General features: G+C 31.3%; 1 protein-coding gene across 1 annotated transcript in view; it reads left to right on the top strand.

The window, feature by feature from the left end:
- Positions 1-2065: 2065 nt before the first annotated feature.
- Positions 2066-18385, top strand: part of Hexo2 (Hexosaminidase 2) — a 30665-nt gene continuing 14345 nt past the window's right edge. The window contains exons 1-3 of the mRNA XM_068762169.1: positions 2066-2533; positions 9958-10058; positions 11377-11592. Of these exons, the coding sequence (XP_068618270.1) occupies positions 9964-10058; positions 11377-11592 (311 nt within the window). The 5' untranslated portion in view covers positions 2066-2533; positions 9958-9963. The remainder of the gene's footprint in view (positions 2534-9957; positions 10059-11376; positions 11593-18385) is intronic.

The following is an 18385-nucleotide window of genomic DNA, read 5'->3' as shown; positions in this document are numbered from 1 at the left end:
TAATTCAGCGTCAACATCACTTTGTAGGGACAGAGGCCGAATATGAGCTGATGATTCGCAAAGACGGATAAAAGAAGCCTTTTTGCTATGCATTCATTCTTCCCCGACCAGACATCATTCCTTACCGAAATTTTAAATAATCCTAATAACACTGATTTGGAAGCCAGTATCAGAAATTAGCTGATGTCAAATCTTGACGGGCTTATATACTATTACCGGATTATGATAAAGTTCTTACACGTTTTATTACTAGAGATTGAACGTACGGCTGGTATCCATTATTGTTTTAAACATTCCCTGCAATCGAACGATGCGTTTCCGTTCTTGTATAATGTGAGTTCTGTCAAGGGAAGAGCGAATTGGAAATTACTAGGTCAATGCGTTTTATCAATGAACGCTGCGTCAATATTTAACATAGGATGGATTCGCAGTCGAGTCAAGTCTAATAGTTTTAAAACATCTATTAGGACATACGAAAGGATCTTTAAATAATAATTGTGTTCAATGCGAAAAATATAGTAATTAGTTATGTCAATGTTAACAGCTGCACTATACATAGGACAGAACTATTTAGAATATCGTTTTGATAACAAATATATAATTAAGTAAAAAAAACCCTACAATGTCTATGACTGGTTTACAATAAACAAGATCTAAATAAGTCTTGTAATTAAAAACAATAGAAAAAGGTCAATATGTAAAATTGATTAAATATATTCAAAGTGAATATTTTTTAAATATTATAAAAAATATAATTCTTGTACTTGGCTTAAAAGCGGATTTATTAAATTATCCTGAGTTGATTCGCAAAACGATACCTGTTTAATAAGTGGAAAAATGAGGTTGTGAAAAATATGTTTTATTAACTTTAAAATTAAATACATGTTTTTATAATATATGTAAAATGTAATTCAAGATATTTTTCCACTGACTGTACTCTACCATAACGAAAATAAAACTCTTAAAGATAATGTTAATTGTCTTAAAGTTGTAATGGTTTTACACATTTCTCTAAAAAAATATAAAGTTAATTCCCCTTTGCAGGCGGAGGTCGCTTGTCTCAAACAATGGTGTTTCACACCATAACTCCCACGACGAATGCGTTTAACGGTACTCTGACGATGGGGCCATGTCAGGGTTTAGAAAATCATAAAGTTTAAGTTTAATTTTTATTAATTTCATTTGTTGTACTAAAAAATTTAAAAAAGTAAACTGAATAAGTTTAGTATTTTGTTTACATGCATTTTTTATCAATACATACATGCTGTATATTTTTATCATTAACAATGTCTAGATAATTGATAGATTTTGTACGTAGTTCATGGATGTTATAAATAGGAATAGATATGTCATTGTATTTTTAAAACATTGTACGACATCGTTTTGAAAGTGTGGGTGAAGAGGTGTTCCATTTGTGTAATCTGTCTGTTTGAACATTTTGGCTACGGTGCTATTGACGTCACGGGATACGAAGGGCTATTCGTGTATTGGACTATAAATAAAATCAAAGATTAAAGGTGCCTATTCAATTTTTAAACACTTGATTTTTATCTATTTACTTTTAATACACTGATATGTCCAGTTATAATTAATGAAAAATTTCTGTCTTGTAGTAAAGATATTTGTGATATATTCTTGAATGACAATTAGTGTGTTTAAATTTAAAAAAAAGAAACGAGTTTATCTAATAGACCATTAAAATAAATTAATCACTAGCAAACTACAAATGAGTTTTTTTGATTTTTATTGTGTCGAGAGAAATAATTTTAGAATAGATATATCCTTGTATTCAAGGATAACGGAGAAAGGTACACGTTTATTGAACTCTATGTATGAGGCTGACTATTTCAAATAAACTATAAATTTTACATTTGTATTATAAGTATTATTGTTTATATTATTAACAGAACAATGGTTTTAAATAGACCGCAATGTTTGTTTTTTAGTCAAAAGTTTGGAATAGGACGAGTGTTCCAGTTAAAAATTTAAAAACGCGGATCTCTCGTCAAATAGCGTACAAAGCGGTCGTTCTGCCGTCTGGCCAATCAGAGTAGTTCGCGCTTTAGTCTCGCGCGCGCGCCTTCGTTAAAACATTAAAAATGTTTCCAAAGCGGTAACGTTTGCTAAACAGTAACAAAACTATTTAATAGTTTTATCGTCATTTTATTTCAAGCATTCGCGAACACCGTGTCGCACGCAACATACACGTATTCTGCGAAAAAATAAAACAAAATTTAATTTTAATAAAACGGCAAAAACCGCGGTCCGGTTTAGTTCCCTTGCCTGTTGACTTCAGTGCGAAAAATGAAAAAAAAACATCAGCGCCTTGGGATGATAGTACAGTGAGCCTATTAATTTGTTGCGAATAAATGAGCTGTTTTGTACTTCAAGAAATATAATAAATAATTATTGAACTGCAATAAACTATTTAAATTAAAATAATAAACATAGGTATGTGATTTGAGCAACAAAAGAAATTGTGAAAACGTTGAAATTTTATTTTGAGCTGATATCACGTATCAGCATTTAAACCGTAAGTCGTAAACATTTTATCTTTTTAGATGTAAGTGACAAATGTTGTAAACAATTTTTTTACCTAAGAATTTTTAAATACAAAACAGAAAAAAAACTTCTGAGTTTCTGTATTATTACCTTAAATTTTCCTTTTATATAACCGTCCGTAATATATTAAAATATCTCGCTTATTGTTATTTTCAACGTGCTTTCTTTAGTTTTTAAAAATGTATCTTAGACTATGTCATGTTCGGTTTTAGGGATACAATACGGCTATTGTTAATAGGTATTTAAGTCATGCATAAATTCTTAGAAGAGTAAATATTGTTTAAAAATCGTGGTTACATCTATCTACACGTTACCTCCTATTAAGCAAGATAATATGTATAAGATATACGATAAATGATAGTTCTTATTATTAGAATATAGAACATTTCAGATATACTTTTCCATGTTTATTCTCTACAATTTTATCTATGTTACTTCATAAGCATGATTAGCAAAAAAAAATTAAGTATTCTATGATCGTTATCATTATTTTTAATAGGTTTTATATTATTAAGGCATCGGTGTGCCGATTAATATTATTAATGAATTTGCTTAAAGAGTAGACGGATGTTACCATTATTAAATGGTAGGAAGTATATTAATACTTACCTACGTGTAATAATAGACCGACAAAAAATAATTAATAAAATAATCGACTTATGACATGCAATAGTTGGAAGAATTTTTTTAAATTTTTATGTATGAAACGCGATGTTTTTATTATATATAAATAAAACTGTTTTTACATAAGAAAGTACACATTTAATACCGACCACAAGTTTAACGTGGACTATAAATAACTATGTAATGTATGCGGTAGAAAGTCCGCGCATATTTAACAAGGTACTTTCATATAAACGAAAGTTTTATTATTGCATCCTGGTCTCGTACTAAATCTAGATTAATCGATTTGTTAACGAAGTAGAAAAAAGGCATAAATAGACCTACAGATATATTAGAAAATTATTAAAATTATAATTTAACGGGTGTTTTGGGTGCGTTATTTCGATTTATTACATGTTTTTTTAAATTGGTGTTACAAAGCAACTATTGAGTTTCTCACCAGGTTATTCTCGATGGAGTTAAAATTCCGAATCTAGCAGTGTCTATGTACAAAAACATGTCAAACAATTCGGAAGAATAAATATTTGTTTCATAATTTCATAAAGGGACAATTATTTTATATTATTGATAATAATTACACATTCCGAAGAATAATTTGTCGTTATTTTTAAAATATTGTATAAAAATTGCACACTGAATTAAAATATGGCATACTTTTTAACATTTAATAGTTTATTTACAAAAGTAAGTAAAAAATTATGTACAAGAGAAACTTTTTCATTCTGTAAAATAGTCTTGTTTTTTTTTAAATATTCTGTATCACACACAAACATATATATGTGTGTGTGTGTGTGTGTTGTGTGTAAAGATAAATGTTACAGTTGATCGTATATGTACAAGAAACAAAAACTCTTCTAGCATTTTATTTTTATTTGTACTGCAATGGTAGCTTCGATAACAATTTGATAACCTTACCGAAACCATCGAACAAACTTTGTATTTAAATGCGCGTGAAATATTTTATCTGTAATGTTGTGAGTAGTAGTATTTAATTGTCTTTATTGCGTTTTTTTTTTCAATATTTTTATTCGAGTTGTTCATACACGATATATAATACAGCTCATTTGCTGTCAATAAACATTTGGCACATCGTATCCAAAAATCATTAGTTTAAGAAATAATAAATAACGTACTAAAAATACAGTAAGATTTTTTTTAAATTGCCGAATACCATATATTCAAGTTATTTATTGTTTACTTTCTTTCCTATAGACTTTGTATTGCCAGAAGTTATCATTTTATATAGATTCATTCTAAATACGTCTAAAGGTTTTAAATCTTTTGGCTGGCAATACAAAGTCTTCAGGGACAGATAGTAAACAATAATTATAAATAAAAAATAAATAAGACGGAATAAATAACAATAAATAATAAATAAGAGAGATTGGAAATACGTCTTGTAGGCTGAAAAATGAGTTATATATTAACTCATTAAGAGGTTTTACATCATACATCATCAACATTCATTATACAACTAATAAATGTCAATCATATATTTGGGTTAGGATTATAGTTGTTATTTTCCAATTTGGCTCTCACTCTTGAGTGCTTGTGTATCCAATCCCGTGAAATTGTAGTATATAACGGCCCTTTGCCTTCGAGATTCGTTATATTAAAAGAGGTTATATGCTAAGCGCCCATTGCAACCTGTCCCCTCGCACTCGAGGAATCTGAAAATGCAAAATACCACTTGGGCCGCAGTGTCAGAAAAAAAAATAAAAAACTTTTGTTTTTATTTAGTACACCTGATTTTTTCGTCGTTTTGATATTATAGTTTTTTTTTTTAAACTAGTGTTATAATTAAGTAAGAATTTAAATATAGAGAAGTGAATATCGAGTTTTGTGTCATAGAACCAAATTGGTTTCATTAAGACCATTAAATACAACAATGTAGGTCAAGTAATGTCACGAACTAAACCTGCGATGTAATAAAGATGGAATTGTACACGATATGAATTTTATTGCTCTTGTAACTCGTCGGTTTCTGTTCATTTAGGTACGTACTATGGGATGTAAAGTGCAATAAATGATTTAGGCTCGATCTTTGTACAAAAGCATAAGCATGATAGTCATTTATTTAATTACCTTCCTTCACCCGCCTGGCGATCTTAATAAATAAATCCTCAACGACCCCCTTGTTGATAAAATATCATAAAATTCGTTCCTAGCTGATCTATACAAAACAAAAGAAATATTGTTACTAAATTTTACATCTCTAATCTTTATGATTCTGGAAATATCGTGATGAGTGAGTAAACCTTGGCTCGAAACGTTACATATTCTATTGAATCGCCATTCTCTTAGGTAGCGGGAGGGAACCTTGCCTTGTGTTGTCCCTCTTTATGCGTTTCATTGTCTTTATTTTAGCCGTATAACGTCCACTGGTGGACAGATCCACCCCAATGCATTTCCGATAAGTCCATGAACCCTTAGCATTTATTTATCCACTCTATTACATATTTAGAATCAATTGTAATGATAAATGTAATTCTCAAAGTCTTTAATTAGCCTTAAATAGTAGAGAGTAATTTGAATGTACTCTCGTCATCATATCAATCGATTGATCTTCGCTGCAAAGCATCGACTTTCCTAAAAATATGGTCGCAATGACCGATCATCTGATTCTTGTAAGAATCTCCATAATTCTGATTCGATCTCGCAGCCGACTCTCCGACACATAGCCTTTTCCATTGCTACCTGGATGACCTTGAGCCTTTTTATAAGACCAGTTGTATGCGACAACGTCGCGGATCTGTAGGTCATCACCGGCAGCACATACTGGTCAAAGACCTATATCAGGTATATCCCTATTTCGGTCTCAAAGATTTTTCGGAGCTACCTGAATGCAGCCTTTACAAGTTGAATTTGGCGATTGAACTTAAAATAAAGCTTCGAGTATTCCAAACACAGTATTTGTGATTATTTTTAAAAGACGTGTTCTAGTAATTAGTATACGGTGAAATAATTCATTACCGAGCTATATTATCGCTTTAAAACTCCTAACTTTCTCTTTGTAATATTATTATTTTGTACAGTAACTTATTGAGTCTTATCGTTTCATATTTCTAAGGTTATTCAGCTTCTACATATATTCGCTTCTATGATAATTTTATAGTTAATGCACTAAGACAAGGACAACCAAATACATACGATACATTTAGATTTAGTTTTGTTTTACTTATCAATTCTCATTATCGACAGAAAACTTGTTTTGAAAACTTTTTTGATAATACTATTAAAGTATTCTCTTGAATCGTAGTAATCAGGAAAAAATAATATGTAAAGTATTTGAACAATGTAATTGATATAGTATAAAATCAAATAATTCTTCTATGTACAGTTAGATAAACAAATGTACTATACATTTGTTTATGTTATGTATTGTTTATTGCGTGCGGAAGTGTCCAGACGGCGTTGGGTTTGATAGTAGGCGCGATAGCTCAAGATATCCCGTTACTCGCATGCGGTGCATTGCAATATTTATTCAATGTATAGATTTCAAATTGTTGCTGTTTATTTGTCCGCTTGTTATTCTTCATTGACTAATTTGTACGCTTATATTTATTTCATACAATTGATATGACGCTTTTAAAACATTTAATAATATATTATTTAGACAAAAAAAATACTTAAAAAAATAGTGACAGCCGATCAATACATTTTCGTCTTCAGAAACTTGTCAATTTTTCATTGTTCTGAGTGTACGCATTGGTAATAAAGTTCCACAGGATATCCTAGGCCTTTTTTTTCTAAAGTTTTAAATGCAAAATTCTTTTTCTTGTATTTAGCCGATAGACGCTCCGCGATCTTTACCGTTTCGGTTGACTTTTTACGAAACCTATCCACGCCATTTTTTAACTCAAAATTAAAAGTATTTATTAAATAATTGTTATTAAAGCATCCAAGAGTTTATAGTAGATCAAAATGTGTGTAGCTTAGATTGTTGACTAATTTACATGGTTGATGTGTACACCTTAAATATTGTTAAATTTCATTTAAAAGGAGCGACTGTTGAGTTTAGGACGGTTCTTTTTAGCGGATCAACATTTAAAGCTGGTGGTAGCTTACTAATTATAATTTTAAAATAATTGACAATTCAAAAGTACGTGTAAATGCCTACCTGAATAAAGATATTGTGAATTTGAATTTTTTCAGTAATTAAATATGTCTTTGTGGTCTTACACGATTTACTTTATTTAAGTGGGAATTTCTTATATTATTTGATAGAAAACATAACATTACCTTAATAAATTAAACTCGAAAAAGAATAATTATAAGTAAAATATAAATAACGTACCAGAAATTTTCGAAATAAAATTTAATTTGCTATGTAATTCTTTTATTAGTTACAGACAAATGAATTTGTTTAAAATTTCATCAATATTTTTTATTGACTGTACGATCTAAAAGAAGATCGTACAGTCAATAAAAATATATATTCTTTGATCTATCTGGGTTGTATAGATCAAAACAAATCTTGAACTCTACCTGTCACAGGTTTCCTTTAATTTTAATATACATAAACATACATAAACTTTAGTAAAAATATTACGTTCTTTCAAATTGGTACCAAACTTACTGTTTAATTTTGATAATAGTACACAATATCGATATCGATGTTGTTGTTCATTTTTAGTAAACACATATTAATTACAAAATTTATCTCAGTTTTTATGTATCAATCACATCATTGATGTCTTATCCGATCGTGCTTTAAGTAACTAAGTCTTATTACTCTGTCCTATTGTTCTGCACAACTTTATGAATATGCTATGTATAATTTTGAATATTCAAGGTAAGTAGGACTCGTCATCACTAAACATCAGGCGCGATAGAGTTCAAAAGTTTTGCCCATAACCAATAAATAAAGTTTTATTAATAATATTTATTTCATTATTTAGTTGAAGCCACATTTTACCCACAAATCGTAAATGTTTACGATAAACATGCACAATTACGTAATTAGATTCGTTGTATATGTATACATCGTATCTTTTTTGTAAGCGATATAGAATTTGCGCATTTCGTAAAATCTAGCTTCTAAAGACCGGTTTCAGGTTAAAATAAAACATGTGAGTCGCCAAAACACGATAGTCCGATATAAATTAATGGATTAAAATTACTAAGAGATACGCGTATCTATATACCCTTTTGTTTATTATATTATTATGCGGCAGTATACTCATCAATAACACTTTATTTATCTCTTTGCATATTATATAATGGCGAATTTAATGCCTTTAGTTTAAAGGATTTTTAAAAGTTCACACTCGATAAAAAGTGTTTTCTCTTGAAGGTTTCTGTGGTCATATCTTTTTTATTAATATACCTGCAATACTTCTGGTCTCATGATCACCGCTATAATTATGTTAAATTTGATGTTCCAATGTCGTACGTTATTCGTTTAGTAGTCCTGCCTTTTCGCTATAACTAACTTCAGATTCTGTAAACTATTAATGTTATCGCTGCCTTTCTACGCTAATAATGTATTAAAATATTATTTAAAAATAGTCCTAGCAACTAGACTGGCATTGATTCCTGGAGCTCCAGGTAACGTACAGGATGTTCTATAAACTAACGTCAGGTTGAAATCGCGTTATGGGACAGATTTCAATCTATTTTCAAAACTGTGATTAAAATTTAATTTTGAGTATAATATTTAAGAAAAAATTCAATTTACGTTTAAATTCTAGCTATTACAGTATGAAATTTTGTTTGTTGTTTACAAAAAAAATAGTAAAAAATAGGATTTTTTAATTTTTTTTAGCGGTTAGCCACTGACTGCCCTGATTGACGTTGATTTATGGAACATTCAATATCGTTCAGTATCAATTCAGATGATATAGAGTATAATTTCAGCTTATTATTTTATATCGAACGGTTAAAATAACAATCGTTAAACCAATGTCGAACGAACGTTAAATGAGATGGCATTCAAAGATACAATGCTATTACAGGAAACTGTCATTTACAGTAAATTTGAACGAACACTTGTGACATGCGATTCTCTTTCATCCACATAACTGTTACTTGAATGCAGTTAACGGTTGTATCTGTGTATTGTTTATTTTACATAGTAATACAAGAAATTAAAAAAAAACAACACTTAAAGCTGTTTCTTTGTGTTTAATTACCTAAACAGATTACGAACGAAAACGGACTCTCAAAGTTTTAAATTATTTTTTAAACCTTTTACGGACATAAAGTAATGCTTCAAATATATTATAAATTAATGCAAAATTTTATGCCATACAGAAATAGAACTTATGTTCGTCAATTTGTCACAAGTATCTAAACCAGTTCAGCAATACCATGATTTTTATAAGTAGTTAATTTAATTGTTTAAAGTCAAATTGAAATTCAATTAAACTTAAAGGCTATTATTGCCTTGTAATTGAAAAATATACTTAATGAGAATAATTCATTAACAAGTTAAAATATGTTAGCAATGTACTTGCCGTAAGAAAATATACATAGTAAGTTTATCGAATGTAGAAAGGCACTAATCTAGGTGTGGAGACCGGCAAACGCAGCGCAGTACGTTCGCCCACAAGGTGGGAAGACGACCTTATCTTAATAATAGTTATCAGTAGACGCTCGACGCTAGCCGTTTCCCTCCAGTTCTCTTGGAAATCTATTGGGAAGATTTACGTCCAGCACTGGATATCCTGAGGCTAAATTGACGACGCAGACGTACAAATATTTGGTCTTCATTATTTGAGGTGCAGGATCCCAGTATAAAAACCTTAATATATTTGTTTTTTATTTTAGGCAAAGATGGGTTGGCAGTGGGCGTTACTCGTCCTAGTATTTGTGCAACTGGTGCAGGGCGATGGGGAAAACCGTATAGATCCTTCGCCTGCGATATACGAGTAAGTTTCTTGTTAAAGTGTGAAATTGTGTTTAAATATTAATTTAATCAATAAAATAATAATTATAAAAGCTACAAATGGAGTCTATGATCGGCACACTCAAGCAATCTCTGATCGAAATGCTATATGTGTTTCGAAAAGCCGAAAGCCGAAGCCGGGTCCTCTATCGTCATTGATCGTAGATCTTCCGCCTAAGCGATCTAATAGTCTGGCGGCCTTCCAATTCGGTAAGATAAATAATAGACTAGACTATTAGATCCAGGCGTCTATATCGCTCTGTTAACACAAGCAGGTGAAGTTGTAGCTCATTATTTCATCTGTGACGTCCAGTGTTGGACATAGGCCTCCTCTAGATTTCTATTAAGACCGGTTGTGTGTCTTCCAATGACTTTAATAACGTCGTCTGTCCATTTTACAGGCGGTCACGGTCTTTATTCCAGAACTTTAAAGAACCAGTGTCTGGTTCTGCGCGTAATATCGCCTATCCATTTCAACCCGCTAATCTGTTCCGTTATACGCTAGCTGTCACTTATATGCGGATCTTCTTATTCCTGATTTGATCTGAAACAAGTTTCAAATATCAACAGTCAAACTATGTTTCCGTATTACCAAAAATTAATAAATATGATCTTGTGACAATTAATATAATGATCTTGTTTGTTATTACTAAATCAAATTATTTTTTTTTGCAAATCTATAGTTAATAAATTTTTGTATTTTCCGTTGCACCATTATGATATATTTTAAATGACGATATTCAAAAAATTAAGATTTTACGGCCTTTAAAACCATCAGAAGATCAAAGAATGTTTGTTTTTTTCTTAATATATTATTTTTTTATTATTGTAAAATATAAAGTTGCAAACGATGTTTTCTTAATTTTTTAATAATTTCTATTTCAATGGTGTAAATTAAGTAATTTCATCATCTAATTCTTCAAGTAATTCTTTTTATTGAATACAAATTTCTTTTACATTATTTTGCTTATTTGTAAATACTGTAAACACTCATGAACAAAAAGTGATTAATTTAATCATCATTATAATTTCAGCAGTATGACATCTACTGGACGTGGTTTCACCCATAGATTTCCAGCGGTTGGATGCGGCATGCATCCAAAGTCTTTCGACAACCTTAACAACTTTGTCTGCCTTGTGGAGAGACGTCCAGTGTAGGCAGTTGATATCTTACCTTGATATCCCACATATTAAAATATGTCGTATTATTATTTTGTAAAGTCTATAATTATTACAAATGGTATATTTTATTTGTAAAAAGTATTGTTCATAATTTACTTATAATCTTTGAATTTTTATAGGCCATCTTGGGTGTACAAATGCGTACCGGAGGAGGGTTGCCAGAGGTCAGAGCACCCCCAACCTACGAATGTCTTAGCCGGCAACTATACGTATATGATATATGAGAGTTTAGACGTGTGCCGGACAGTGTGTGGTCGCTTCGGAGGGCTCTGGCCAAGACCCGCAACAGCCAGTCTCAGCACGCAGACTGTGAAGATACATCCGAATTTCATTAGGTAAGGATTTTTATATATACAAGTGTCGGAGAAGCTTGTTCGGGAATATAGAACGCTATATTACGTACTATATTCCGAAACAAATACAGTCTTCTTCAATTCTTTTTCAAGATTATAGTCTTTTTCAATATTTTAAAGATATTATATAACGAAATTTAATTAGAAAACCGTGATCACATTAGCCAGTTGAAGTAAGACCTTAAGAAAGTACAGATGTGGCTCTCTTTTTTACTACAATCTAGTTAATTTGGCTAAACAATTAGTTAAGCTGAATAATTTAAATAGTGACTCTTCTATAAATGACCTGTGTTATATTTAAAGGTGAAACAGTTAAGTTACTGGGTTAAAGAGATAATTACATCATATGTATGAATGATAGAACGAATGGTGAATGATCACTATCAGCCGTAGTCCACAGTTGGAAATACCCCTCTACCATAGATATAAAATAAGACCGGTTGGAAGCGGTTTGTGTTCAGTCCCTTAACAAGGTTGTTTGTCCTCGTGGGTGGACCTCCTGCGCTGCTTTATCTAGTTCCTCGTCTTTACTCCAAAGTTTTAAAGCCGCAGCGTTCATCTATACTGCATTAATAATTATTATCTATATAAATAAATAAAATTGGCGTCCGTTTGTAATATTAAAATAACCGTTTTTTTACTATATATATATAAATATCTATACGGACGATTACATACATATAGATATATATACACGGACGATATGCCAAAACAACATGTTTTAAAATTTTTGTCTGTCTCTTTGTTCTGACCGATTTTGATGAGACTTATACTGGCAGGAATTTGATGTAATAAGGAATAACTTCGGCTACTTTCAATTTAGAAAACTTATATAAAAAACTATGTAAATAAATTTTTTTTTGTTAAATTCCGCGCGGACGAAGACGTGGGCACAGCTATTGGATATTAAAAAAATTGATCATTTTAAATTCTTCGTTTATGAAAAGATGCAGTGTTCGATAATAACATATTATAAAAGTATTTTTTGTTTGTATTTAGTTGAACATTACGTTAATTCGACGAAAATCAGACAACAATCTATTCAATAAACGCAACTATATCTTTATAATGTATAGATAATATTGCAGCTAATATTAGCAGTGCAGTGACCTAAGTTCTATGTCAACGTACCGGTTCATGTGTTTTTTAGCTATGTGCATAGAGACCGAGTTGTTCGCTTGCGCTTTTATCTTTTACAAAGTTACAAAACTAAGAAGATGATAAATTCCTTGCCATATAAACGTCATATTTTCATTGTTAATATTGAGAAAACATTGTCAATAGTCGCCCCAATAGAGACTTCATATAGACGAAACCTATTGGACAGCCGTGGCAAAACACCAAAAAATAAATATAATTCATAGTGGTTCAACAAAAAAGAGTAATTCATCTTGTTTATCGATCTAACTAAAAATAAATTTAAGAAGATAAATGATATTTTTTAATATTATATCTTATTATTATTACTTGTTTTTGAACAGAGGTAGCCCTGTGGTAGAGGACTGAGACTTGCGATCTTAGATCATGAGTTCGATTCTCGGGATGCAATGTCGTGTAAATCATATTTTATTTATTAATTATATAAGATAGCCACTGCAGAAGTTTCCAGAGGATTGGCAGTAGCGTTTTCTGCTTACACTCATAGATACCTTTGGGGGAGACGTGTTTTTTAGTTTTAACATATATACGCAGAGGACGCTACTGCTTATCCTATGGAAACATTTTGTGATGATGCACAAAGTGTGAATTATGTAAGATTATTCTCGATAGGAATTGAACCCGCGAACTGCGAACGTAAGACTCAGTTCCCTACCACTGGACTGCCATTGCTTGGACAAAGTACTAACTCTGAATTACGTAACTATTTTTATAACAGTAACTTTTGAGTATTCTAGAATAACCTAGAATTAATTTAAAAAACATAAACATGTAATTAAAAATAATAATATTGTATTAAGAATATTTAATCGGATAAACAGTTGGATGTGATGGTAAACAAGTAATGCATTAGCAAACGTGTTTTCTGGTATGCCGCGAATAGCTTTTTCATTAGCCGGCAATTAGCGTTATAAAACAAGTACTGTTGGTTATTGTTGAAGCACGTACGGCATTGCCAACGAGCTCATCGATGCGGGTAAGGAGGACGTGACGAGTTGATAACATCAAATGGTTATACGTTATGAGAAATCTGAAAGATAACATAGTTGACTTTGTTTGCATTTCTAGACCTAGATATCACCTGTTATTTTGATGATAAAAATGATTAATCATATTGACCTAGCCTACGTCTTAAATAAGAAAGCCTCGTTTTTTTATATTTGGCCGCAGATATTCGGGACCTTTCGTATCCCCTATCTGATTTTGGAACAGAGCATTCACATTGTTTTAAATAATTCTTTTCACAAACTTTTTTATTCCTTTACTCATTTTTTATTCATCACATGATCTAACTTTCCTCTTCTTTCATTCTATAATTGTCTAGCATTACATACTAATTTCCATTCAAGCATCGCCTCTCTCCCTTCGCCTCGTTCCTCAAATATTTACTTATTTCTTCATTATACTATTTTTTATTATTATTTGTCTTATTTATTTAACACAGTTTAGCACATTATATCACAGATACGATTTTCAATTTATTTACAATGCTTGTAAAGCAGTGTTAACGTTTACCAATTGCAGTATGCCTTTCAAAAAGAACGGACGTGTCTTTTGTTCATTTTCAAAATTAATATATCACCTACTGGTTGAGTTTTTGCAACCATAATTTGATATAATACTTAAGTAACTAGACTATTTAATCCTTAGATGCATCTACGTATTTTTTTCCTTAGAATATAAAAAAATATTGTCATAATTTCAGCCATAGGACCTCCGCAGCTGCACATAAGCCTACCCTATAGATTTAAAATAAGATCAGTAGGAATCCTATAACATCCAGTGTCTTATAACTTATTTAACTAGGTCGTCTGTCTGCTCTGTGAATATCCTACGTTATGCGTACCGTTCTCCACTCCAGATCCTTAAGGACTCAGCAGCATTGAGTTCTGCTTGTGTGGCCTGCTCACTGTAATGTAATCGTAACGCTCGTCTATTGATCTCCTTATTCCTGTTTCTGTCTCGACTAATTCCGAACATATCTTTCGCGGCTCTTAAAGAGTTTTTAGAAACCATCTTAATAAATTACTGTATCTATAACAGATTTTAATTGAGTATTTTTAAGCTTTGAAGAAGGAAAGAGAAGGAGAAAAAATAATGACACACAATGAAACACTTTCAAATTAAGAGCTATTTTGGTGACTCTTACGTGCAATCACTGTTCCCTTCAATCTTTTTCTTTATCTAATCTTTCTATAAATAGTAAAGTTTTAATAGCGTATCTTTAAAAGAACACATAACAGAACCATTATTTAGACGATAACTTTTAATGTACTTTTGAAATATAAATATGTGTACCGCTGGTGCACCTAAATTATAAATAAAAAAAAACTTAGGGCTCTCTCAATATAATACGAGAATTGATTTACCTTCATGTATCAATATGTATTAGTAACTAGTAAATTCAATTTACAATATATGTATTACCACTTAAAGCAGTTAAAGGTGTAGTTAATAAAAGTTTATATTCTATGTTATACATCACGTTTACTTTTGGTTAAAGACTTATTAAACCTACGAAGCATAACTTGCTTATCACAATTCCCACTTTCTTTCACAAACCACGACGCGAATGTTGCTCTACTTAGATAACATTGATAAATGCTTAGTAAAAATATCGGTAAATGCTTAGATACTGAGTGAAATATTTTACTTTATATATTACGATAAAAGTATAATACGTTATATTTTATTTAGCCTTCTGTTATCAGTTAAGTCATTTTTAATCACTCGCGTGGACGTATCGGTCTCGTTTTAAAGATATTTAAAAAATAAACGTTTGCAACAACATTGTGGAAAATGTTTATTTATACAATAATCGCGACACGCTTTCAATCTTTCGATAGGGTCCTCGTGCTTAATCACTACAAGGAATATCCACTAAAGCGATCCGGTAAATTCATAAATGGTTGTGGTCCGGGTCGAGTCTTACCGGGAGCACTTAATCATTGCTACTTTAAAAGAGAGAATAGGTTAGGTGACCTACCACTTCAAATCCGCAAAATCTTCAAATGCCATGGGCAGCTGTAACCATTGATTATTGATAAACAGTACAAGGCCGCCATAGGAGTTAAGGATAGTATTCTTAATTGTAAGTCGCTGGTTCGATTATTAAACGAAGCACACTTTGTAACAAAGCCAAACATTGTTAATACTCTTCACAATTAAATCGTAAATTGTAGTACCTTAGACACGCAACGCCTATCGAGAAATATTGAACATATTTAATAATGAAAACTGAAACGAAGAAATCAAGAATTTCTGGTTTCCAAAAAAAAATTAGGACACAGAGGTTCTTTTAGGAAGTACCAGATAACTGTTCCCAGCTGCTGCATTGAGGCTCAAGGTAATGCTTATAATAGCAATGCTTCAGCAGAGATAGAACCATAAGACAAACAATTATGTCATAAATGATGGTGAAAGTATTTTTATGAAAAAATAATTTTCTTGAATTCGAAATTCAAAATACGTGTATTACTTCTACGGATCGGTACTGGACCCGTGTGCAAAATTACTTATTAATAAGGTCCTCCTTACGCGTATCTCTACAAAGGAAACATTGCAAAACTATTAAAAAGAACTATTGTATATAGTATTAAGTAGTTGCAGTCCAGTGGTACACGATCGCGACTTGTGATCGTAGGTCGCAAGTTCGATTCTCGGGATACAATCTTATATAATGCACAATTTGTGCATTAATTAAATAGGATAGTATTTGCTCAAAAACAAGTTTCCAGAGAATAGGCAGCATCCGCTATGTACCATGATTCCCACTGTGATCGCCAACTCATCTGCCAAGCCTGGCGATTTTAATACATCCTACCATAGATATCTTTCGGAGAGACTTATGCCTTGTAGAGGGCTTCTATGGGTTGAAACGACGATATAGTATTGAAAATTATAAAAGAAAAGAACACAATTCTCCTTAAGACATCTACACGCTTGACTTAATATTTAATAATAATATTCAGAAACATATCCACAAAAGACGCTGGATGCAGGCGGCATTCAACGGCTGAAATGATGATGACAGTATAGAAACAATTTTTATAACTAACACACTGTAATAAATGGGAGCTTTTCGCAAATTACATAGGAATTAATGTAAAGGCGACTACTCTGATTATAATAAAGGACATGAGAAATAAGCCTGTTGGTTCACTTTTCTACTAAATCCACTAAACCTTATCTTACGATTGGGCGTGAGCTTATGTTGTGCGCTCGTGTGCACTGCCTATTTTTAGGAGGCTCTAAGGTTCATAGCTAATATAACAGCTTTTGATTAAGGAGATTTCCTGAAGTTGAAAGACGCATTCCTTAAGATATATTCTGAAAATTACACATACAATTGCATTCCGCATCGGTTGCGCTTCTATATGCCTACCCTGACAACAATCACAGAGCGTTTGTAAGCAAATAAACAAAACTGCTCTTTCCGTTAAACCCAAACATCAGAGAGAATGACGTCCATATTACGCAAGGCAGTGCCGTGCCGTTCACGCGCTAAACTCGTACGCACAGCGTATGTTGTAAGATCGGAAAGTCCGCATTTATTGTTTCGATCGGGCGTATCTTTTTCTTTTTTTTTTTTTTGAATAGCCGATAAAATTTTTTGCATCTAATTTATGCTATGAAAAATTTAACCCGAAAAATACATTTTAAAATGCTATTCTTCCGTTAAAAATATTTACGCGTATCAATCAAATTAAGTACAAAATGTGTATAGGCAAGGTGGATTGGTCCTCTGCTAGGAGGAACGGTGACATAGAGATAAGGTCCCGAGAAATCGCTGGATACAGGCAGCGTAAGACTGGCCATTATAGCGATTTTTGAAAGTTTTTTCAAATTTAGCTATTTAGGGATTTTTCTCTTGACACACTAAGTTATCATTACAATTGATTCCAAGTTGAAAGTAGAGTGAATATAAATGCTAAACGCATACCGACCTATTGCTGACGATGAACGTCTTTAAGATAAACATTCTATTTGTTCCCTTCGCTTATTTTTACACTATAAGTCTCTTTGATTGTGATATATACTAGCCAAAGCCAGATCTATCAAGTTACTTGTAAATATGTAAGCTGCCTAATACTGTGTATATAAGTAATATATGATTTAAAATATTAATATGTATTGAAATTTTTTTTTGAGTTTTCTTACATAATGTTCAAAATTTAATTTATTTCACGATAAGTATATATTTCAATTGATTTAATATTAAATGACATTTTACTTACATTTCTTGTATGTTATGTAACTATTTAATATATAAGATATGGTAAACAGAACACTTAAATATAATGTCATCGTTTCTTTGAAGATATCAGACTAGAAATTTTTATATATATTTTTATATATAGTTAAGAAAGCTTACATAAGCTTTCGATTATTGATATGAAAAAAAATTAATTTAAAATATTCCACAGAAGTTTTAGATAAACTTTCTCATTGAAAGATCAGGCTAAAGGTTCTTGGTCATTTTCGATAAGTTTGTTGTATTTTTATACAATTATCGTATTCTCCAGAGTGATAAGACTCAAGGTTAGACGCGCATATTAGTAACCATAATACAAAGATTTAACTGTAACGTCATTGGAGGTTGGGCTTATAACTTTCT

Source organism: Battus philenor, unplaced genomic scaffold (genome assembly GCF_028537555.1).
Source record: "Battus philenor isolate CCGP_79_NKW_IND1 unplaced genomic scaffold, ilBatPhil1.0.hap1 SCAF_16, whole genome shotgun sequence".
NCBI classification, from domain to species: Eukaryota; Metazoa; Arthropoda; class Insecta; order Lepidoptera; family Papilionidae; genus Battus; species Battus philenor.
The sequence above is the reverse complement of the archived record's forward strand: the minus strand, read 5'-3'. Positions and strand labels throughout refer to the sequence as shown.